The 24,467-nt window shown below is 35.8% G+C and overlaps 2 protein-coding genes across 3 annotated transcripts in view; one reads left to right on the forward strand and one right to left on the reverse strand.

The window, feature by feature from the left end:
• The window catches only part of LOC107747555 (peroxisome proliferator-activated receptor gamma coactivator-related protein 1-like), an 11,947-nt gene extending 10,266 nt beyond the window's left edge, over positions 1-1,681 (reverse strand). The window contains exon 1 of the mRNA XM_016562130.1: positions 1,548-1,681. Within this exon, the coding sequence (XP_016417616.1) occupies positions 1,548-1,628 (81 nt within the window). The 5' untranslated portion in view covers positions 1,629-1,681. The remainder of the gene's footprint in view (positions 1-1,547) is intronic.
• A 6,658-nt stretch (positions 1,682-8,339) lies between these two features.
• Positions 8,340-21,110, forward strand: LOC107747599 (guanine nucleotide-binding protein G(I)/G(S)/G(O) subunit gamma-2-like). 2 transcript variants are annotated; one of them, XM_016562198.1, is made up of 4 exons: positions 8,340-8,485; positions 15,161-15,242; positions 20,056-20,168; positions 20,284-21,110. In XM_016562198.1, exons 3-4 carry the CDS (start codon positions 20,082-20,084, stop codon positions 20,410-20,412), a joined length of 216 nt encoding a protein of 71 aa, XP_016417684.1. In that variant the 5' UTR covers positions 8,340-8,485; positions 15,161-15,242; positions 20,056-20,081; the 3' UTR covers positions 20,413-21,110. The 2 variants fall into 2 exon arrangements, with proteins under 2 accessions (XP_016417684.1, XP_016417683.1); XM_016562197.1 differs by lacking the exon at positions 8,340-8,485 and adding an exon at positions 8,623-8,734.
• The last annotated feature ends 3,357 nt before the right edge of the window (positions 21,111-24,467 follow it).

Raw genomic sequence — 24,467 nt, forward strand, 5'->3', positions numbered from 1 at the left:
AAAAAAAAAAAAAAAAGGACATTGCACAACAGCAAACAATGCGCTTTGTCTTGAGGCTTGTAATTGCTGGCCTGTCCAGTAGCAGCTTTGGTGTTAATACAGATCACAGCATCATTTATTAACAGAACTTAAGTGAAATGTTGTTGAAAATCGTTTTAATATTTCCCATGAACTTGAAAACAAAACAACCTAAGCATAGACGAGCTATTTAAAATCGAGAAAATTATCATAGTCCTAAATTTGAAACAGTGTTAAATACGAGAAATACTAAATGCAAGCATATCCAGTTAATAAATGCGTTAATTTAAGTTACAACCACGTGTTGCGCACATCGCGTCATCCTGCCGCAGTGCATTACTGGGCAAACCCAATACCGGCACAGTTCAAAACACGCCTTGCTACAACAAATCCTGCCTGTTATTTTCCTAAAAGCGATCCTGATTAAATAATCAGGCCAGTTTGATTATAATAAACCATTGCGTTTAAAAAACTAAACATGGGCTGAATGAAAGGCTGCTGTCAGTAAATACACACGGCCCAACACGACTGACCCACTCATACCTGCACCACGTGCTGGACAGCGAATCAACGCACACCGCAATGAACGACTTAGGCCAACTTTGTTATTCACAGTCACGACAATGCAAAAGACAATAAATGCAACCAAACAGAGCAGAAATAATATTTAAAAATTATAGCATGAAAAATAATATAAGTGACAGATGCCATCTGCTGAAATACCGATCGTGATATGTCATTTTAACTTTATCAGGCCTAATGTAACTTACTAAAACAATTAATTGCAGTTTCCGAGTGAAACGTTTAAGGTAACATTAACGAGCATGCATGAATACAAATGCTGGTAGTTTCATTCTTAAAATGAGTGAACCACGTGGGAGTGAAAGAGTCACTGGAATATGCAACAAACTACAATCAGAAAGCCACATCTGACCAATAAAGGAATATCTGTATTAGGGAATCACTAAAACATAATGTCAAAATACATAAACATTTAAATAAAATAGCCTTCTTCTTTAGATCTGACACATTTAAACAGCTAACCACTCCTGGTTACAGATTATTCATCACCATCATATTAAAACCCAAAACAATGCATTTATGGCTTACAAAATGCAAAACTGTACTTTTCATTTATGTATTTTTTAAAGAGAGAGAAATGACTATGTAGTTGAATCACTGGTCTCGAGTGATGGAGTAAGTTCATAAGAATGCAGAAGCATAGCAACATCAGCTAGGAGCAAACTTGTGCAACGTTCGTCATACCTTGACATGCGACTTCTGTATGGATACGCAAGAAATCTAGCAACACTTGGAAAGTGATAAATGTTTCTTTTCCTACGACCCTTTCTTAAATAATCTCACACGTGGCAAGAAGAACTGTAAAAGCTATCTCACCATCACCATCCACGTGTCACAAAGTCCTGCACATCATCGCGTATTTGCCTCGAATATTTGACACTGTGATCAATGTCAACAATTTCATTCTGGCGCATTACTCTCTAAGTATCAATATGTGCTGTTCTTACCTCGTCAAGATTCACCGGTGAGAACATTTGAGTATTACAGGCTTTTAACATCTCCTCGCCTGTTCCCCACCGCGCCGCCATCTTACAACTCAACTGTGTGGAAAAACGTGAACCAATGCAGGCGCAGCAGCCGGCTACAAGCCACGTGCTATTTGCGTTCCCGGCAACTGAACGTGCTTAGCCCCGCCCCCGTGATGCGTCATCGGCCTTAGCGTTCTCATTTCTTTGGTTATATGGGGTAAGTAGTACAACTTTTTTCTTTTCTTGTTTGTTATTTATCATCTTGTATTATATAAACTTTTGTTCAGAATAATGAAAATGGAGAAGTGTGGTTTGAATCAGTGTATTTGATGTGTTATGTTTTATTCTGAACACAATGTTTAATATGGGACCCTTTTGAACCATTTTTTTTTTACAACGTAAGATACCATCAGTTTCAGATTTCTGAAACATTATGAAGAAAGTCTTAAAATGAATAAATCTTGATACCGAAGTTTGTGAACCACTGTCAAATTGCTTTTGTGGGTTATTAAATAGCATAGAGAAGAAAGAGACATAAAAGATACATTAAAATATATGCAACATGTATAAAGAAGAAACATTATAGAAGCATACATAGACTTTTATTTAAAAAAAAATAAACATTGCATTAGAAAACACACTTACTTAAAAACAACTAAACTATAATCTATAAATATTATATAGATACATAGATAGAATATAAACTTAGTTGTTTTTAATAAAGTGTGTCTTGTAAAGCAATATATGCTACATATTCTGCAAAAATTCAGATCAGAGTATTTTTCAGAGAACATCGCATGGCAGATCGTCTTTTTGTCCCTTTGCAGTGACAGAGCTCTGGCCAGCAGATGTGCATTGTGGTGTTGTCCTCAGTGTGCGCTGTTGTGAGCTCTTCCAAGCATTGATTTTGTAAAGCAGTTTGGTCAATTATGTTAGTATATTACTATGATTTTTCAGTGTAACTTTGAAACATGGCCCATGCTCCATGTTTACAGTTAACCTACATGGTTCTATTAGGTAAACACTTTATTTAGATGTAAATTTTTAAAGGTTAAGGGGATGAAGAATGAACTGAAAATCTGTCTAATTCATGCCAAAAAGAAGATTATCAAAATTCTCTCTGTTTTGGATGTGTTTTTGTTACTAGAATAAGACCCTCACCCTTCTTCTTCTTCTTTTTCTTAGTATTATTAGTATTAGTTTGTTGTTATTTCTGTTTTTTTTTTTTTATCTTTCACTGTAGGCCAGTAGAGTTTTGCTCAGTTAAAAATCAGTAATTCTAACGTTTCATGAATTCCTGTTTCTCCCATCATATGTTATGGTCAAACTTACTTTCTATCTAAATTAGCATTTCTTTTCCAGGTAGAAATGCAGTGGGCTCCGCATTGTTTGCTGTTAACCACTAGATGGCGCTATTAAATATTAGTTTGTCTTTGGTGTCCACCTCTTACCTTCCCCTTTAGTAAACTACTAATTTAACAAAATATATATGTTGTTCTTGTCACTCTTTTAAAGTTTCACTGTTTTATGTTAACGCTTATGTTATAGAAGCTGCTTCTCAAAGACCCATGTTCAGTTTTTAGATCTAACCTCAGAAATTTTGATATAAACAGAATATTCTTGTTTATAATTGTTTATATCTCACAATTCTGACATTGTTAGCTAGCTGTTAGCTTTGTTAGCACTTGTAAGATATAAACTTGCAATTCTGAGAAGATTGTTTTATTGTAAGTTTATAACAAAAAGTTTGAACTGTATGTAACAAACACCCATAGTTCATAGTGAAATAAAGCGCATAATATTCGGCTGGTCATGTGATCTCAATATGTCAGCCCCCATGAGGTGACTCACTTCAGTGTAAAATAAAACAGCTTTTATTAGACTACTGAGATGAATCAAGATCAAAATGTATATTTATTTGTAGATGTAAAGCTGTTTAAGTGAAGAAAGAACTAAGAGAACCGTTAAGTATTACAGTCATAAATTATGACTATTATTAATATGGCAAATATAATAATGCAACTTATATTTGTCACATGACTTGCCAAATTTGCCTCTTGTAGTTGTTGTCTTTGTTGGTTTGTCTATTCCAAAAGAGATATGACTCCCTGGCAGTGTTGGGCAAGTTACTTCCAAAATGTAATACATTATATATTACTAGTTACTGTCTTTTGAAAGTAATTAGTTACATTACAATATTACTGTCTCTGAATTGTAATGCATTACACTACTTTTGAGTTACTTTTGAGTTACTTTCATCCAAAATATCCACATAAGTATTGTAAAATGCCAAAATGTAGTTTAATGCTGCTCATTCTACATCCAGTGGAGGGTAACGTGGTAGGTCTATATAGCATAAAATATATGAAATCATATTTAGATACCGGTATGTAGGTCTACATTAATGTTACGTTGTAGTTTAGGTTAAAAAATATAAGCACAAATCGCATTATTACATTCATAAATAACACTGGTAAATAAAGCGAAATATTATCATGTACAAACAATAAACACAATACCTAGCCTATAGGCTATTTTGAACGGTTTCAGAAGAAAACAAGAATGAAAAATATAAGTTGCTAAACAAACCAAAATGAATTAGGCTAATTCAATGCGAAACTGAAAGCAAACGGCGTTCTCGCGCAGCCTACCTCTCTCATTCGCCATTAATCCAATTAAATGTGTCCATATTTGCGATGTATTTGAATGCTAAACTATTATTCATTATGTAATCCAGGCTAACGCGCTTAAAAAACATCGTCGTCACATGAGCAAATGTAATTTGGCCCGAGCTCAGGCTGAACGGCACGGATTGTACTACACAGTAGGCTACGCACTATTTAAATTAACCAGTGTATCTATATGTTTGGTTGACTATTTTATTCTGATAATGAACAGGCTACAACGTTTGCAATGCTGTATGTGTGTGCGTGAGGCGCCGGCGCGATCGAACAGCGGAAACAAACAACAAAAAAATACTCTGTATTTTTGGTCATACAGATCATTCGAAACTGCAATGTGTTTACTTTATTTCTGTCATCTCGGTTTCCTTTCCCTGGACTTTCGTAGAGCGCCGCGCCACACAAATAGCATATGAACCAAACTCAGCAACATAGCCTATATCTCTCAGTCTTTTCCTTTCGTTTTGTTAATCTGTTAATTAGGCTATTTAAGTCAAATATTTCGCATATTCATTCATTTTATATATACACTATGATTTAATAAAAACAGATTTTATTTTTAGTTAAACTTAATTTTTGTTGCTCGTCCGCCGTCTTTTTCTCTTCTCCGACCCCGCAGCTCTCTCCGGTAGCTTAGTGTTAGTGGCACCAGTCTAGGTGTTTCCAGGTTTTACTCGTGCTATTTCTCCATGTTGAGAGTTTGGTGTTGCACATATTGCACCTGACTATGCATTCTTATCCTTTTCTCCGATGAACTGAAAATAACAGGAGTGTGTCCATCTCACAAATGTAGAATCCGTCTCTGCAGTCATCTCAACCATCTAATTCCAGCAACAGAAGATAGACAAACTATTTTACCCGCGGAATTTTTTCTCTGGTGCTGTTTTGCGGTGTTAGTAAATTCACCACTTAATTTTGAGTTAAAATATGTTGTTGTAACTTGCGTTACTGAGATTGTAACGAGTAATAATATTACCCAAATTTGATTAGTAATGCGTTATATTACTGCGTTACAGCAAAAAGTAATATACTACTGTAATATTATTACTTTTGTAATGCGTTACTCCCAACACTGCTCCCTGGTAACTATCAATATGTGCAGTATGTTATCTTTTTCTTATGCTTTTGGTGTGCCGTGAATTTTGTTCCTCACAGACATTTAAGAGCAGGCACCAATGGCCTAATAATGAATTGTTTCAAGAGAATGTCTGTATGAGCATTCAAAATGTCAATGCATCATCTTGCGGGGTTTTTTTTGTTTGCGTAAGCGGTGTTTGTGGGTATCTTTAGAAAAAACCAAACTACTCAGCATCTTTCACCCGCAATTATACAGTCTCTTAGTACAGCTGTCTGTCCCACTGTGGGTGTACGGCAGCAATTACAATGAACATTTTCAGGCAGAAGAAAATGCTGCTCTGTGCTGTCCTCCTTCTATTCCTCCTTTATTCCTCGCAGCTACCCGACTGTACTGAAAATCATTCATCCACTACCACTGTTGCCATGGCAACAAGAGGGGAAATCCATTTCATCAGCCTCTTCGTCACACTCCCTCCTTCCGTCCCTTCTCTCTCTTCCTCTCGCTCTTATTCCCTCCCTGCCATCATTTTCTTTATCTCTCTGTGGCATCTCTTGTTATTCTTCTTTCTTCCTGTCTTAGTCAGAGGGAAGACAGGCAGCAGAGGATCAAGAAGGCAGCCTTCCTCAATAAACAGAGCACAGCTATATGACATCAAGCTGTTATAATAGCTGTTATAATAATTCAAATTCTGCTTTGTTTTCGGTTGAATCATGCTGGATCATCTGTTGTATTGACATATCTTTGTGACACTTTTGTACTATGTACTAGTTATTAATCATGTGACAATCATGTGACAAAAAAATATTACGCAATGCAGTTTCTATTTAGTTAAGGTATAATTGCAGTTTAATTACAGTGATTATGCTTTTTTCGTTTATATATCTTATAATATTTTATGTGACTAAGTGGACAATCGGCAAAGAGCATATTTCACTACTAGGTTTATGAGTGACAAATAAACTTTACTTTTTCAAAAGAAACATACAGTACATTCCCGTTCAAAAGTTTGGGGACAGTAAGATTTTTTTTTTCTTTTTAAGAAATTAATACATGTATGCAGGAAGGATGCATTAAATTGCTCAATAGACATTTATGATGTTGATAATAAAAACAAAATGTTTCTTAAGCAGCAAATCAGTACATTAGAATGATTTCTGAAGGATCATGTGACACTGAAAACTGGAGTAATGATGCTGAAAATTCAGCTTTGCCATCATAGGAATAAATTACATTTTAAAATATATTCAAATTATTTGAAATTGTAATATTATTTCACACTATTGCTGTTTTTACTTTCTATATGCCCACTAGGAACATTACAAGCATTTATGTCAAATTCAGCCTTTGTTGAATGCATAAACAAAACATCTGTATAGATGATTGATTACCATCTTTGTGTTGAGATCAGGGTGAGAGTGGCTTCACTGACATCCTCATGGTATTCCCATGGGACAGTGGGGCAGGCCAGCAGCTACTGGAGACACCAGATGGCCTCAAATTAGAATTGAAACCATGCACACTCACACACATACACATATTCTCGCTCAGTCTCAAATGCATCTTAAACTCTAAAGAATAATTTGTTATTTCACTGAATGCAGCCTTTCGTGATGATGTTGATGGATGGGAGTATTAATGTAATTATGTTTTAGTGAGTAATCCGAAGGGTTAACTCCATGAGATGATTCCATTAGTACACATAATGAATCTCTGTAATCAGATCACTGATAAATTAATTCCATTATATTCCTCTAAAGCTGATCGGCCCAACAAATGCTCTACTCTGCTCACAACTGCTGACCAAAAATCACTCCACTTTTAATTGACATTTTGTTTTTAAATTATTATACCCATCCATCTACTGAAAATTAGTCTTTCTTAAAGCATGAATCAGAATATACTGCACATCCCCACAAAAGATTAAGCAGCACAACTGTTTTCAACATTGATAATAATAAGAAATGTTTCTTAAATCAGCATATCAGAATGATTTCTTAAGGATCATGTGACACTGAAGACTGGAGTAATGGCTGCTGAAAATTCAGCTTTGCCATCAAAGGAATAAATTACATTTTAAAATGTATTCAAATAGAATACAATTATTTTAAACTGTAATATTTCATAATATTGCCACCTTGGTAAGAGACTTCTTTCAAAAACATAAAAAAAAACATAATGGCTCCAAAGAAGAAAAAAAAGGTTTAAACTAAGAAATAAATGAGTGAGATAAAAGAAAATGAGAGAAAAAAGTGAGATACCATCAAATTCAAACCCACAATTATGAAAAATAAAGTTCCAATGCAATAAATGAGATATAGAGTTGTGAGATATGAATTTTATTTTATTTTATTTTTACTCAGAGGCAAATGCAGGCTCCAGAACAGCTCAGACCATTATGCATTTCTATGCTGGTTTAACCTAGAAAATACTGCTTTGATGCTATTCTAGCTGCATGTTCACCGGTGAATAGTCTGATTAACCAGCATTGACTTTGGCTGAACAAGGAAGCCAAGCAGATCAAGCTAGTTAGGAACCCTGGTGACCAGCACAGCAGCATCCCAACGCTGAAGACCAGCATCCAAAACACAACATATGATGGTGACCTGCAATGCTCAGCTTGCAATTAGCCTATTGGGATCCCAAAGTGCCAAACCTAAGTGATCTCAAGAGACACACCAGACAGAGTAACTGTTTTACTTTCCAAATGTAGACTAACAACAGCTACACACACATCTGTAATCCTCTAACACTTTATCACCTCAACCTCCACTGCAACCGTGTGTACGTGTGTGTTTACTGAAGGGTTGCCAGTTGCAATTCCTTTTTTAATCTTCTGTCGCTCTAATATTGTGAGACTGAAGATTAAGCTTTTGATTACAGGAGCTTGGGCTGTGTGTGTGTGTGTGTGAGAGTGCACAATGATTCTAAGAGGGAGGGTTTCTCTCTCTCTTTCTTTTAGACACACATACACATCATGCTTTGGGGGAGGGGCAGTTGTGGATATTTATCTGTGTTCCTTGTCAGCTCGGTGCAAGAACCTCTGTGGTGAACTGCACATTCATGCACAGGAGCCAAAGAGCAGAGAGCAGAAACAACACACTTCTGCACATCAGCACTGACTAAAAGCCATTGAAATGGTTTGACTGGGGAGGCAGCAGGTAAATAATCTCGTTTTTCTTTTTAAACAATGTCTTTGTGAGTGTTTGGGAGCAAGAGGAAGTGGCTTTCAGCTGGCTTCCTGAGCGATTCCACTAGTTGATGGGCGGAGCGAGAGGAAGACTGTCAGCTGGGGTGGTGTAGCAGGCGGCGAGTGTGTGTGTGTGCCAGAGTGTCAGAACAAGGAGTGTATGTGTGCTACTGTTACATAAAGCTCTTGTGTCACTGAAGATTATAAACACATTGAAAAGGTGAGTGGAAAATCTTTTCATGAGCTCATTTCCATCAGAAAGACCAGAGGTTTGTGTGTACAGATAGACAGGCATGAAGATGTGTCAGTGGGGCAAGCTGTCTAAATAAAATAATATGTTACTATTTGGGGGGGGGAAATTAAATGTTTTATCATATATTTGTGTTTTCTTGTGTTTTCAGTGTACACCTGCACTAGTTTATTGTCTGTTTTTTTTCTACTGTGTGGATGGGTGTGTTTGTTCTATCTGAGTAGTCTTGCATGGACGCAAGGCTTATCCACAGCCGTTGCATGTGTGTCAGTCTAAATCAGTGTTAAATTGCTCTAGGGATGAATATGTTTGCTTGTGTTTCACCAGAGGATGTGTTTGTTCGCACGTACCAGGGATTCGTAATTTACATGGTGTAATGTAGTGCAGAAATGCCTTTTTTGGTCAGGTGTGCATATGAGGAGCACCGAGCATCTGTTTGGGGTAAATGCTGCCGGAGATGGGGGGATGAAAGTGGAGGAGAGCATGGGGGAGGGGAGGGAGAAGATTCTGGAGAGAGAAGAGAGTGGTGGAGAAAAGGCAGAGAAAGAGAGAGGGGGTTGAATATTTGAGAGGAATCCCCTAGGAGTCCCCAGAGTATTGTGATGATGACTCTAGAACAGTGCTAGATCTTGCGGAAGGTTCCGCTCAACAGTACGGCAGGCTGAGCTCTGGTTAGCACTCCACATATAGTTCACATACATTAAACAGTGTTCACTGCATGGGATGATTCTTATTAGAGCATGTAGTCACATTAGTAGTACCTTGTTAGATGGCACAGGATAGAGGAGATATATATTGAATTTATGTGTCATACTTGATGCTTCCTGGTTTGGTGGGTCTTTCTTTATTTTAATTTAGTTATTTTTTCTTCCTTTTTTTAATTAAGACAGTCTGGATATCACAAACACATCTCATGTAATGTTGAACCTTTATCATGAAGATATCAGTAGTTAATAAGTTGATAGTCAGGCCATTAGATTAGTACTTACCCTGCCCAAACTTTTTACTTGCCACACCACAAAACATTAGCTAAATATTGCACGTACACACACACACAGACACACTCACTCTCTCTCTCTCTCACTCTCTCCCATTTGTGGTTCATGGGGACTCTCCATAGGCGTAAAGGTTTTTATACTGTATATTCTATCCCCCTATCCTTATCCTAACCCTACACCTAAAACCTATCTCCTACAGAAAACTATTGGCAATGTTTGAATTTCAAAAACCACTAGTATGTTTTTTAGGCCATTCGTTTTAAGGGGACACAGGAAGTGTCCTCATAAACCATGCTTACATTTTAGTACCCGTGTCATTATACACATTTCCTCATAAACCATATACCAGAACCCACACACATACACATATGTGTGTGTGTGTGTGTATATATGTTGTAAATTGTTAATGGTGCAAAATATGATCATTTTAAGACTAGTAAATGTCATATTGTACATACTATATCAAGCTATATTAGTCGCATTCAAATAATCAAAATTCACATCACACAAAACCAAACTTTTAATTAAAACAATAATTGATTTATCCATGTATTTATTAGTATGTATGTGTGTGTGTGTGTGTGTATGGGAACACAAATATAAAGTGTTTTCCCTCAATAAACTGGTTCCACTTTATATTAGGTGGCCTTAACTACTATGTACTTATATAAAGAAATAAGTACAATGTACTTATTCTGTTCATATTGCATTGCAAAATATAGTTTTGCTGCTATTGAGGTGGGATACGGGTATGGTTAAGGACAGGTTTGGTGGTATAAGTAGGTTTAAGGGTGGGTTAAGATGGGTCAACAGTGTAATTATAAATGTAATTACAGAAATTAATTACAATACAGATGTAATTTTTAAAATATAAGTACATTGTAAAACATGTATACACAGTAAGTGCATTGTACCAAATGATTAATTTAAATGTAAGTAGTAGTGAAGGCCACTAATATAAAATGGGGGCCAATAAACTCCTAATTACTGAATATTGATAGTAAATAGCTGTTATAGTAGATATGTTTAGGTATTAGGTAGGGTTAAGGGATCTAGAATATGGCCATGCTGTATAAGGCATTAATAGCCTATGTGCTTCATAAGTACTAATAAACAGCCAATATGCTAGTAATATGCATACTAATAAGCAACTAATTAATAGTGAATAGTGTTCCCTAATCTAAAGTTTTTTTTTTTTTTTATATACTACACATTCCATATATCTGTATAAATATCTTCTAAGATCTAATTATATATAATTTTTTCAGTGTTTCCTTGGGTTGTTAGGGATAGAGTGAACTTAGAAAATGTAAAAAGTATTGTCTCTGTACATATGATTATATTTATTCTATATTACATATATAGAAGACATAAAAACATGTATATGACCAAAAAATGTAGTTTAGTGATATTTTCCAAACACTGACCCTGAGTCATCTTTATTGCTGAGCCCTGTGTTTATGATATGTTCTTCTGAAGTATGTGTAATTTTGTGAAGAATAAGAACATTACTATGGATAAGTGTTTTTGTTCAAAGAGAAAGAATAGGGGGTGGAGAGGCCCTTGAATAGATGTGAATAATATACGAGCAACCCCAGCACACATCTTACAGTTCACTGTTCAGAGTGGGTGGATCTGGTGCTGTCTGGCGTGTGTATTGGTGCGGGTGTGTGTGTAAGTATGAACAGCTGTGAGAGACAAAGGTCTTTGTTAAAAGCCAAACTAAATTTCTTCCATTTATTATTTTTCCACTCTTTCCTGAGAAGCATAGCCAAACTCTTTCATCATTTTACTCCATTCTAAGAGAGACAGTGAGTGAATGTGTGGACAGAGAGAGAGATTCTCATGAAGGAGAAAATGACTTCATGCTCTGTTTGTAGACTCAACCTCTCTGACTAATACTCACACCAGGCATCTTTTCTCCACCTTATTTCAGACTACAACAGAAAGTTGTTTGCTGTCGTGTTTTTATATGAGTGTGTGCCTGTGTGTTCTACATTGGGGACAAAAACCTGACAAAATCTCACTATGTGAACCTCCTTACAGGAAAAAAATCATGCAAATAATTTAATTTGATATATATATATATATGTATTAAAACAATACAAATATATACTTTATAATAAAAATCTAACACGTTTACTTTATATAAAAACTATAAAGGTTTGTAATATGAAGTTGAAGTTTTCAGTGAAACTGAAAATTCTGAATTAGTGATTAATGCGGTATGGATTTATTGATAAAGGGACACCAAGAACTCTGTGTGTGAGTACATTTTAGTATATACACATGACTTTGTTGAAAGTAGAGAATACAGCCCCGGATGTTTGGAATATTGTTAACTCTCTGGGAATCTTGGGTGTTGCTCTTGGCTAAGTGGCAGATTCTGCAGGAAGTCATCTGAACCCACTATACACACACACAAGCTCCTGTTTCATTAAAAACCACACATCTTGATAATCATGAATGATCTCATCCTTTATCTAAATCAATTTTAATTTAGACTTATAATGTTTTATGACCTTTTTGAATATTGTATGAAGGATAGCCTATTGCTAAATTCATGGAGAATTGCCTGTAGCTTTTCTAACTCATTACACGTGAGGGGAGGCTAGTCTTATGTTTATAAGACTGAGTCTTACATGAGAACAGCCTGTTTTTTACAGTCTGATAAGGCACCCATGACACCACAGGAAACCAACCATGGAGCAGTACTTTTTTTTTTTTTTTACTGATATTTCAGAGTCACAGACATTTCATATTTAAACGTGAAGGGTGGTAGCTTGTGTTAAATTTGCGTGGGAGGTTTTTGAGGCTGTCTGCAGGATGTGCTGATTGAATCTCTAGTGTGTGGCAGACGTTAGAAACAGAGTGATAGGCATGGTTTGAGTCTTGAGAAGAAAAGCATTATAAATCTGTCTCTCTCTTCACTCACACACAGACAAACACTCTCTGTACCATCTGGGGCTCAGTGGATGAATTATTAAATTGACTAGTGTCTGCTGAGGCCTGGCGAGAATGTTGCAACATAGGCTCACTGGAAAAATGGGACTCTATCTTCATTGTTGTAAAACTCCAAAAGGCATTTCATTGCAGTTTCCAGCTGAAATGAACACTTGTGGCAATAAAACACCATGAACCTTTATTCCTTTTCAGATAAAGTTTGTTTGCAGGTGCAGATTATCAATTAATAAAGGCTTATTTATTTTACTAGAATGTCATCTCAAAACACTTTGTTAGTGTAAGATCTGTAAACTAATATATTTTGCATCACATAACCAGCTCCATAAGTATGGCTTACCTGACGTAGTAAATGCGATCAGTAGCTCACCTGGTATAGCTTTGCCCTTATGATGCGGAGTACTTAAGTACAAGTCCCAATAAAAGAACATAAAGATTTTGTCGAAACCAGCTAAAGCATTAACCTTTTAGCGCCACTCACCGGACATTTCACTTTGTGCCACTGGACACACATCGTACACACACATACATGTTTCTGCAGAGAAGCACATGTGTGATTTATCTAAATTTGGTGCAATGTCAACATGACATAAAAATTGACCTCTTAATGCACATTCTTGGGCTTTATTGTGCTTTATGCATTTTCCTGAAGAATGTTAGTTTTTATAATCTTTCATCAGAATCACTTGTTATTTAGGCAATGCAGGCTATTGGATACTGTTAAACAATAGATAAATATCTAAGCATTTGTAAAAACGTGCATTTATTGAAGTATCTAAATGTAAGTTCACGTTTTACAATTCAGTCAATTCACCAATTCACAATGAAAAAAATCTGCTCTACATTCCTTCTTGTTGAATATCCTGTTGCTAAGGAAATGTGCCACATTACAGAAGTAAAATTGGCTGTGAACACAATTAGCCTAACATTGAATGTAATGCTGGTGGTGGGGTTGGCCAAGCAACAGTTGAAAACATTTGAAATCTTCTTACAAAAGCCTGAGATTGTTTTTGGGTCTTATGTAGTTAAGGTGGTTTTATTGGTTTAAGATGGTCTCTCTACCTGGCCAACAGGCCAACTAAGACAAGCAAACCAGTTTAAGATGGCATAAAATGGAAATTCATCATACCTATTTTCTAAATGTGATTCATTGATCTCATTGTGACCTCGTAATTTTTTTTTTCTGATTTCTCTGGTAACATATGCCAGACTTCTCCAATTATTTAGTCCACTTAAACTCTGCCCTTTCTTACAATTGACTGCAAGCTGGCATTCAGATCTCCCTCCATCCAATCAATAACCAATGAATTTGAACCAAGTCCCCGGCCTACATTTTTTTGCTTTTGATAATCTGTTTCATTCGGATACACATCACAGTACTGAATAATAATTTATTTCCATTACATCATGGCTCAAATATGTTTTTTTCAGCAGGGTTATGGATAAAACTTATGCATGAGTTGAATAAGTTTAAGTATTAGCACCCTGTCATTTATGTGATATTCACCACCATTACACATTAGAGACCAAAATCATTCATAAATTGTTTTCATATGGTTATTTATTAAGATTATTATTTTTCTTTGTTGTCAAGAGACATTAGACAGCCAAACCATTTAGTAAAAATTAAGTACGCCTTTACACAAGCAGTGAGCTGGTGGTTTTGTCCTGTGAGTAGGTGGATATGTGACTGGTGTTTTATATTAAATTGTGAGGCTACTCCTCTTGTTCCTCATTCCTGCGTTATCATAGTCATTTCACCTTCAGTGAAACTATGTGCGAGAGTTCGTTCAGTTAAAAAACAAAGTATTACAGTAATAGGGTGACTCAGTTCCTACCAACTTGCGGTGGACCCTGATGTTGTTTAAATATTTTGGTGGTGCTGTCCACTGAGACAGAAGAGACGTGGAGAGATTAAATGTTGCTGGAACGTTCTGTGTGGAAGTGATTCACAATAGTGGAATTCCCTGCTGCTGCAGAGCTGCTCTAGCAAAGTAATTGGCCCATTTATCATATTGACAGAGACAGACAGAGGAAGAGAAACAGGGAAGGTGGGGTGGAAATACAGGAAGACCAATTTGTATTCTGAAAAGTTCTTTTTAACACGGCTGTATCTTTACAATAAAAATCATAGCAATCAACTGAATGTGTTGTTCAGTTGTTTTTGTTCTGATAGTGCAGCCTGGGCTTTTGTATAGGCGCATAAGATAAACTTCAGTCAGGTCTGGAATGTTTCTCAGTGCAAACAGTCTGGGAAAGGTGTGACATTCTAAACCCCTCGACCAGCACACACATGCACACACACACACACACGCACGCACACACACGCACACACACACACACACACACACACACACACATGCACACAAAAGGCCTTGAGCTGCACCCGGGATATAGAACACATGGACTCTAACTGCATGGCTTCCTTTCTCAACAGAGGCTGAAGACACACCAGAGGAGGCCAACTCACTTTTGAAGGCCAACAAAACAGGCAGAAGGCAAAAAGAGTCAAAAATAAGGTGAGAAAATATGTAAAAAGAGAAAAGGAGAAACAAATGCACTCCTAACACCCACTGTATGCAGTGCTAAAAAATATTACTAGTCTACAAGTGTAACAGAGCACTACTTGCAATCAGACAGCTGCGCTGATAAGTTTGTGGGTGGGAGTGTGTGAACCATTGGTGGGTTTATCAATGATCATGCCATTATTCAAACTTCATAGCGCTGTGTTATTTTGCGGTAAGGCAGAGTGCGTCCATTTTCACATGTTGCAGTTCTTCTTTAGAATGTTCCATTAAGAGGAAGCTTTTCTGCCCAGGGAGACTCGCTATTACACCTTGATTATTATTGTTGTGTTGCATTATAACAGCCTCTTAAACGGCCCCTGCAGTGGCACTTCCATTTCCCTGCTGGCCTTCCTGCCCCTGTAGAAATGTGGCAGAGTTGGGTAAATGGCACACATATGGCCCTCTCTCTGGGGATACAGACTAAATGAGCTCCCCCTGTTCTTCTTCAAATATATACATGCTGCTTTATAGACCCCTAACAGATTAACAGATCAGTCTTCTGATGGACAAATCAACAGAGATATTGAAAGAGAGTGCTTGAAGTTACAAACAGTGAAGACTGGCTATTGCAGCTGTGGTTGGCTCACTTAATTTTCAATGTCATGGACCACCAAATATGATGATCCCCACATGACTCTCTTCCTAAAATATAAAGGCAGCCATTTATAATGTGTGAATAACATTTAAACATGGTTTTATAAAGAAAAGTTGACCTAGAATTATATAAATGTCCTTTATATTGTACTTGTATTATACTAAATTAACTCGTTGTTCTGAAGCAAATTATTAAAATATAATCTAGAAAACATTTAGTAGTTAAATTGACAACAAATCTTGTTTTTTCCTCCTCAGTAGAGTCATATTAGATATATAATCCTGAAAAGAGACATCTTTAGTCTAATTCAATTTATGGAGTTTTATAGAGAATAGAACATTTTATGGATTTTTTCCCCCCCACAAAATGATATGCATATATATTTATTTCCTGTTAAAAACTATAGTTGTTAGTAGAATAAAATACTTGCAATTATTTCCATGATTTCTGACTTCAGACATTCAGTAATATTCAGGAATTTTAAAAGAAATCTCCAAATAATTTGAAGTTAACTTTGTTGCAGGATGCTATTAGAGTTATATTAGTTGTATAATTGAAAATGTTTTTATTTTGATTAATTATTTTACAGATTTTTATGGAGAATAGATAAATGTATTTTATTTATGAAATGCAATGCAGATATATTTGTTTAGTTATTTAAACTATGACTGTTAACAGAATGATATAGACTTGACTTAAAGGGATAGTTCACAAAAAAATGAAAATTCTGTCATTAATTACTCACTCTCATGTCGTGCCAAACTCGTAAGACCTTTGTTCATCTTCGGAACGCAAATTAAGATATTTTTGATGAAATTCGAGAGCTTTCTGACCCTCCATGGACAGCAAGGGTCCTACCACGATCAAGGCACAGAAAGGTACCAAGAACATCGACAATATAGTCCATGTGTCATCAGTGGTTCAACCGTAATTTTATGAAGATAGATTACAGTTACATTTATTTTGTAATTAAATTATGTAATTCCATTACATGTAACTAGTTACTCCCCAAGACTGGTTGCAGTAAAGGTTTAACTGGCGATGGATGTCTCTAGCACATTACGTTCCACACGGACCGCATATCAGCAGGCTCCACACTCTTAAAGTTACTGGCACTATTCTCTTTCCTATCGCTGACATTCTCCTTCAGTCTCCTCTGTCTTAATCCCCCCTCTCTCTGACCCCCTATAAGGTAAAGTTCTGAGCTCCCGGAAGACGAATAGAGACTGCAATCTAAAATGGCTTTTAAACATAGACTCCACCCTGGATTTATGTCGATGTTCCTTGTCTGGCTGTAAATGTCTCTTTAGGCCCGATTTACAGAGGTAGGCAGTGTGCTGAAGCTGTCCCCTCTCTGAACTCTTCAGATGTATGGGGTCCCACATCTAAAGTTGCCTTTGGTGAGCTCCATCCTTGATTTTAGGAGTGGAACATTTCATTGCTGTCAGATCGCTCTGTATCTCAGTTGCCTAGCAACTGAGGTCCATTGCTAAGATGCCTGGGATGGTCACTAGGCTTAATGAAACAGTCTTTGCGACGGATTACCAGGAGCTGAGGATGAAGATGCTGCTCTTTTCAGAAAGATGTTTTTACTGGAGTCAGGTTTCTCATACAAAATGCGTCGTCTTTAACTAAACATAATTGTATTTATTCCCTTGTTTATCTAATGATGTTATTTTCAGTGGCATACACCATGACGCATTAACTGCTGAATCATAATGTAATCATATGGGGAAATAGAATTGTAGATAATGTGATCAAAGTGAGGACATTATCCATAAACATTTGGATGTCAAGATACTGACTACATTTGCAAGCTTTATTGGTTTACATGTGGAAAGTTAATAGGCTATGATGAAGCTGTTTCTTTCAGGCCAAGTTGGAGTTTCCTCTCATTTTCAATTTAATTGATGACTAAACCTTGAATATTGAATTCGATTCACATTATAAACACTCAAGGGAAGGTGTGTCTTGTTTAAGAGGCGTAAATATGTGGAGTAAATAATGCTGGACGTTGTTTAAAGATAGGAAGTTTCTGCTGTCTTTCACTGAGCCGGGCTGGGCTCATTACCTAACCTAGAGTGGTTGACCTAGAATGAGGTCAGTATGACAGCTGATAGTCTAGCGACCCCTGCTGTTTGCTCTCAGCAGCAGGCCTTTGTATTTAACTTCGCTGCAGGAGAGCCGGCTGAGATTAAAAACTCTGATACACCACAGACCTTTGAGCTCACAGTCATGACAGGTGTGTCACAGTGTGCTATCACATATGGCAGAGCCACACGAATATGAAAGAAGCACACACACGCATTTGCTTTTTTATGACGTGGTGGGGACTATCCATTGATAGTTTTATACTAAGCTAATTATATTTTCTACCTCCTACTCCTTCATATTCATAAATTACATTTAAATTAAATTAACTGTAATTACAACTGACTGAACAACTGTAAGGGAAGCAAAAAACAAACAAACAAAAGATTTGTATGTTTTTTTTTTTTTTTGCTATTAACCGTGTTGTGCCTTCTGTGAGAGACTTTAAATATTATGGAGTTTTTAGTCTAAATAGGTCAAAGCAGACAATGTGGTAGGAAGTGAGGTACGGTATCAGTGCTCTTGATGCTGTTCTCCAGCATGGGATGATAGTATGACGGTGTCCCCACCCTTCCTTTGTCAACCAGATTCAGACCAGTAGCAAACCATGACTAACCAGCCTAAACATTGATCTGTCACTGTACTGCCATAATACTCTAGAGCAAGGATTTCAGAATTATTATTTTTATTTATTTATTTATTTTTGATGGTATTGACCAGCAAATACAATGATCCCCTTCTGAGGGAATCATTGTCTAAGAATATATTAAAATATGCTGTGAAAAAAACATTATTTACAGTGCTTGACAAATTTATTAGACCACTACCACCCAATGTAAGGTTTGTGCCACAGCTGCCCTAAACCATAACAGTATTGGTGATTACCAAAATCACAGTAGTGTTTCTAATGCTAAAATATAATTATTGTTGTTATCCATGATTTTCTGAATTTACTGTTTTACAAGAAAAGCAGAAAAAAATAGTAAAGTTTAGCACTTTATTTAAGCACTTTATTATTATTTTTTTTTACAGTCAATAGCAACAGATACCGTGGAAAAGTAAATAAAACCAATGCCAGCAAGAATGCAAGCTGTTATCAAGGCCAAAGGAGGCCATACAAAATTTTTTTTTTTGGTTATGTGTAGTTGTTTCAGTTTGTTATTTGCTTAATAAATGACAATAACATTTTTAGCTTTAAACACATTTTTGACAGATTCCTGAAATGCACATATACGGTGCTTAACCATTGCAGAAACATAAAAAGTTATTTTGGTAATCACCAATACTGTTAGTTTAGGGCAGCTGTGGCACAAACCTTTTCATTGGGTGGTGGTCTAATAAATTTGTTAATCACTGTATATGTATGAATATTAAAAATGCACTAGCGTTCCAAAGATTGAGGTCAGTTTTTTTTTAATCAATTTATTAAATAAAAAATACAGTAACAGTAATTTTAGTAATAAAGTAACTGTAATATTGTGAAATATGATTTCAATTTAAAATAACCTTTCTATAAGTATATTTTAAAATGTACTTATTTAAGAAATTATTCTAATCTTCTAAAAAATTTAAGTCACAGTTATTTAAAAATTGAAATCTTTTGCAACATTATAAATGCTTTTACTGTCACTTTTGATCAGTTTAAAGTAAAAAAAATAAAAAAAAATAAAATAAAATTCTTTCTCACCCCAATCTTTCGAATAGTAGTGTAAGTGTAATTTGTGAATGATCTTATGATTTTGAAACCAGAATGAAAAATTGCCCATTTTAACCTGATTTTTTTTTTTTTTTTAACATACAGACCCCCCTAGAACCAATTTACAGAAATGACACCTAAAAAATGTTGTCTATGTAGGCCTCTTGAGGCTCACTGGGGGTCCCTTGCATTAGAGAGTGTTACAACTGTTTTTCTCAAATCAAATTGTTGAAAGTTAATGCACACTTCCACATAACTAAACACATAGTTCCTCAGTATAAATTTTTTAATTTCTTAATCGTTTATAATAATTAATTTCTTAATCTTTTATCCATATATGTCATGTCAAATTTGCTGAATTTGTTCTTCCATGTGTGTTACAGTGCAGCAGGCCTGAACCGGCAGCCTCATGGCCACCAACAACACTGCTAACATTGCTCAGGCTCGCAAACTGGTGGAGCAGCTCAAGATGGAGGCCAATATTGACAGGATAAAGGTAAGAAGAATATCAACACATCATTTCATCCAGTTGAAACATATTAACTTGGTTAGGAGTGAAAATGAGTGAGCATTGTTTGGTGACTGTTTGCGATTTCATGAATCAACATCAGGTCTCCAAAGCAGCAGCAGATCTGACATCGTACTGCGAAGCCCACGCTAAAGAGGATCCCCTGCTCTCCCCCGTGCCTGCGTCCGAGAACCCCTTCAGGGAGAAGAAGTTCTTCTGTGCCATCCTGTAACCAGCGCTGCCCAGCCATGGACTCACCTGCTCCCTCTGGGATACACTCATGGACATAAAACATGTTGATCTTTTACAAGGGCTGGAGAGATGCAGTGGAGAACCCTTAAATTCTCTCAGCTCTCTATGAGCCCCGATTAAAGCCACTGACTCCACCTAGTGGCCTTGAGATCCAAAGCTGAGCATAGTTACAAGAATCTGTTGAAATTCGGGAGGGAGCGCAGCAAAAAACACGAGTGACTGTCATTGTAGCAGATCAGCCAGGATGTGTTGTGAAAATATTCAAGTATTCAAAGGTTTCTGTGGTTCTGATGAGGTATTCAAATATTTTTCTTTATTGATTTTTAGTGGGCTGTGATCTGGACACTGATCTTAGAACCCATGGATTACTCAAGTTGCTGTGTTATTTCTTTATTTTCTTTTTAATAATCTTGTTTTGCTATATGCCTACCATTTAGGTAGCTTTCTGTAGCCGTTTGTGGGTACAGCAAAACATGTTTCTTTTTTTAATTTAATGAATGACAGTTTAGTGAACTTTTCTAATGAATTCATGCTTGGACAAATATTCCTAAAATGAAATACTTATCTTTTAGATGCTGATAAAAATGATTTGTCTGTACAGCAAACAAAGTTTCTTTCTTTTTTGGTCTTAAGCATAGTTCTCTTTTTACTCTTTGTACAAAAATGTTAGCAAGTTGAGCTGTGTTGTGCTATATGTTTTGAATATTTGTGATGAAATCAATAATAACTGCATGAAGCCTGACAAAGTGCTGTCTTTTTTCTTTCAAACTGTTACCACCAATCAAATTAAATATATATATAAAAAAACATCATTGGTTTTTCTTAAACTGATCAAATGTTTACCTTCTTTGTTAATCATGGTTTGTTATTTCTTGCCCATGGAGGAGCCCTTGTTTCATTACAAAGGTTATGATAAGACTGTTCTTTCTAACCTACATTTAAAAAAAATAAAAATAAATAATAATAATAACTATATATACACTGCCGTTAACAAGTTTGGGATCAATAAGATTTTTAATGTTTTTAATTGAGTCTTTTATGCTCATCAAGGCTGTATTTATTTGATCATTAATACAGAAAAAAAACAGTAATATTGTGAAATATTATTACAATTTCTAACATTGGTTTCCTATTTTAATATACTTTAAAATATAATTTATGTCTGTGACGCAGCACGGAATTTTCATCAGCCATTACTCCAGTCTGACTCTTCGTCAATCATTCTAATATGCTGTTTTATTATCAGTGCTGGAAACTGTTGTGCTGCTTAATATTTTTTTGATACTTTTTTCTTTGATTCTTTGATGAATAAATAGTTAAAAACAACATTTATTCAAAATATAAATATTTTATAACAATACAAGTCTTTACTATCACTTTTTATCCATTTAACACATCCTTGCTGAATAAAAGTATTAATTTCTTTAAAAGAAAAAAGTCAATACGTAAACATTATGCAAATACGTAAATACACATTGAAAAAATACTACATAAATAAGGACAGCCTGACATAAGCACACTCAATCTGAAAATTCCCTTAATTGTTTTTCTCTGCTTTCTCTCATTATATTTCAAAATGCATCATCGGATGTAGGCTATATTTATCCTTCCATCTGATTAATCAGTCATCAGACACATACAGTGACACGGTGACTCAGAGCCTGACCCAGACACGTACACAAACACATGCAAGACGCCTCATTTTTAGGGAAATAACAAACTCATCACATCAGCTTCCTGCGAATGCGTCTCGCGGTGTGTGATGTATTGCCATGGAGACCGCGCTGACGACAGTCTGCTAACACATGCAGGCATGAGAGACTCACTTCCGTTCTGCACAAAATAAGATCAAATGCCCAGGCGATTGCTTCTCCATGTGTGCCAAACATGACACTTACTGGGGGGTTATTTGTGCTGTTTCAGGTGCATACATAAATACTTGCTCTATGTGCTTCTCTGAGCTCTCTGTTTTTTTAGTAATCAGTCAAATATGTCAAAAATGATTATTAAGATTTTTTTCACTGACATGAAACACTTAATGTAGACAATATTTATTTATTTATTTTTATATTTATCTTTAACCCTCTATGGTATGCATTATGTTCTAACCATTAAATATTTTTTTCAAATAAGTTTTTATTACATGAAATAGCTTCAATCATACAAATGGAAAATTGGAAAAACAAAATGTAAATTGGAATGTAAATTATGATTTTCTTTTCAATCAAAATGCACATTTCTTTTAAAAATGTATGCATCCAGTCTCAATTTCCATCAAAATCTGCCATACACACATACAGGCACATATACACATGCACACACACTCATTGTTACGGTCACTGAAGGCTAACTCATCCTCATTGTCATCACATGGAAGAGCCAACTCTGCACTCTTCCTATTACCCTTTCCGTGAAATATTGCTGTATTTATTTTCTGAAAAGAATAAATAATGTTCTTATTCATATATAAATACAACTATACTACCATAAACACTTCATATAAATAAATAACTGCAATCATATTATTGATGTTACTATCTATAAAAAATCCCTATGAGGAAATACATGACTTCAATTCCTCTGTGGTACAGTGTTGCCATATGGCAACATACCTATTTTTCCATAGTGCTACAGTGTTGCCATGTGGCAACATTGAAATTTTCTCAATTTACTGTAAAACTATGTTAGACAATGCTAATTTGTGAATACAAATTTGTAATTTACTAACCAAAGATGATGCAAAAAAAATCCCCCTTGAGAAGAGATGTTCAGAAATGAGGCTAACAGAGTAATTTCTGGAGCACTTCAACAGGTGTCCTCCATGTGAGGGTGACAGTGGGAAAAAGTGTTTTGGAGGACATTCAAATGTCATTTGACTTAAAAAATAGCACATCACCTTAAGGCCGGCCCTTTTAATTATCATATTGCTATATATTGTATTTTTTCAGAATAACAAGGAAATAAGTAGAAATTAATTGTTGCCATATGGCAACTCCGTACCATAGAGGGTTCATCCCTTTTTAAACACTCTTTAGAGCTGCTTTATGTGTTTAACAAAATACATTCTGATTCTGGTTTTAATTCTATTTCCGCAGAAGCACATTCTGTCTTGGGCAGCAGGTGGCAGTATAATCTCACTTACAGGTTCTTGGGTTTAGCCATACTGTACTTCACTCATGCAGGTAATATTTTGGTACCTACAATGGCATTACATTCTAAATGGGGGGGACAATAAATGTATCCTATTACAAATACACATTCCCCTGTTTATCTGTGGGTGTGAAACAAACCTACGTTTTTTGTAATCATTCTGTGTATATTCGCAATTTCGCCTATGTATAAAGTCACAAATGACCACTTAAATTCTCCTCAGGGAATGTCAATATATTGCAACCAATATTGCTTGGTGTTGAAAGACAGAATAGGCACTTGACATTTGTAACAATATGTTGTCTTTTCTTTGGTTTCAGAATATGATCTGGGCCAACATTGTGCTGCAGGATTTTTTCAGGGTCTTACAGTTCACTTATTTTTAAAAAAGAAAAAGTTTCCCAAGAGTATCCTGAGCTTAAAGCAATAGCTCAATCCAAAATTAATTTAGTGTTTTTCTGAAAATGTACTCACCCTCAGGCCATCCAAGATGTAGACGAGTTTGTTTTGAAATGATTGTTTCTGAAGGATTTGTTTCTTACAAACACACTGCTTTTCACTTCACAACACATTAATTGATAGACTGGAGTTGGGTTAAGGATTATTGTGATGTCTTTATCTGCTGTTGGTCTCTCATTCTGATGGCACTCATTCACTGCAGAGGATCCATGGTGAGCAAGTGAAAAAATGCTAAATTTCTCCAAATCTGTTCTGATGAAGAAGCAAACTCATACATATGGTATGGCCTGAGTAAATTTAAAGTTTAAACCCAAGAGCACAGTGCTGAAAGACTACTGGGCTACAGCACCACCACACAGGTAACCTGTTATATCCATCCTAAACTGGCAACTCCAGGAGAAAGAGGATAGTTTTGAGCAATATTGG

The sequence above is a fragment of the Sinocyclocheilus rhinocerous genome, unplaced genomic scaffold, assembly GCF_001515625.1.
Source record: "Sinocyclocheilus rhinocerous isolate Xijiao unplaced genomic scaffold, SAMN03320098_v1.1 scaffold469, whole genome shotgun sequence".
Lineage (NCBI taxonomy): Eukaryota > Metazoa > Chordata > Actinopteri > Cypriniformes > Cyprinidae > Sinocyclocheilus > Sinocyclocheilus rhinocerous.

Coding starts and splice junctions, on each gene's coding strand:
- LOC107747599 (XM_016562198.1), top strand. CDS start 20,082: ATGGCCACCAACAACACTGCTAACATTGCTCAGGCTCGCAAACTGGTG. Junction 20,169..20,283: donor CCAATATTGACAGGATAAAG/GTAAGAAGAATA, acceptor AATCAACATCAG/GTCTCCAAAGCAGCAGCAGA.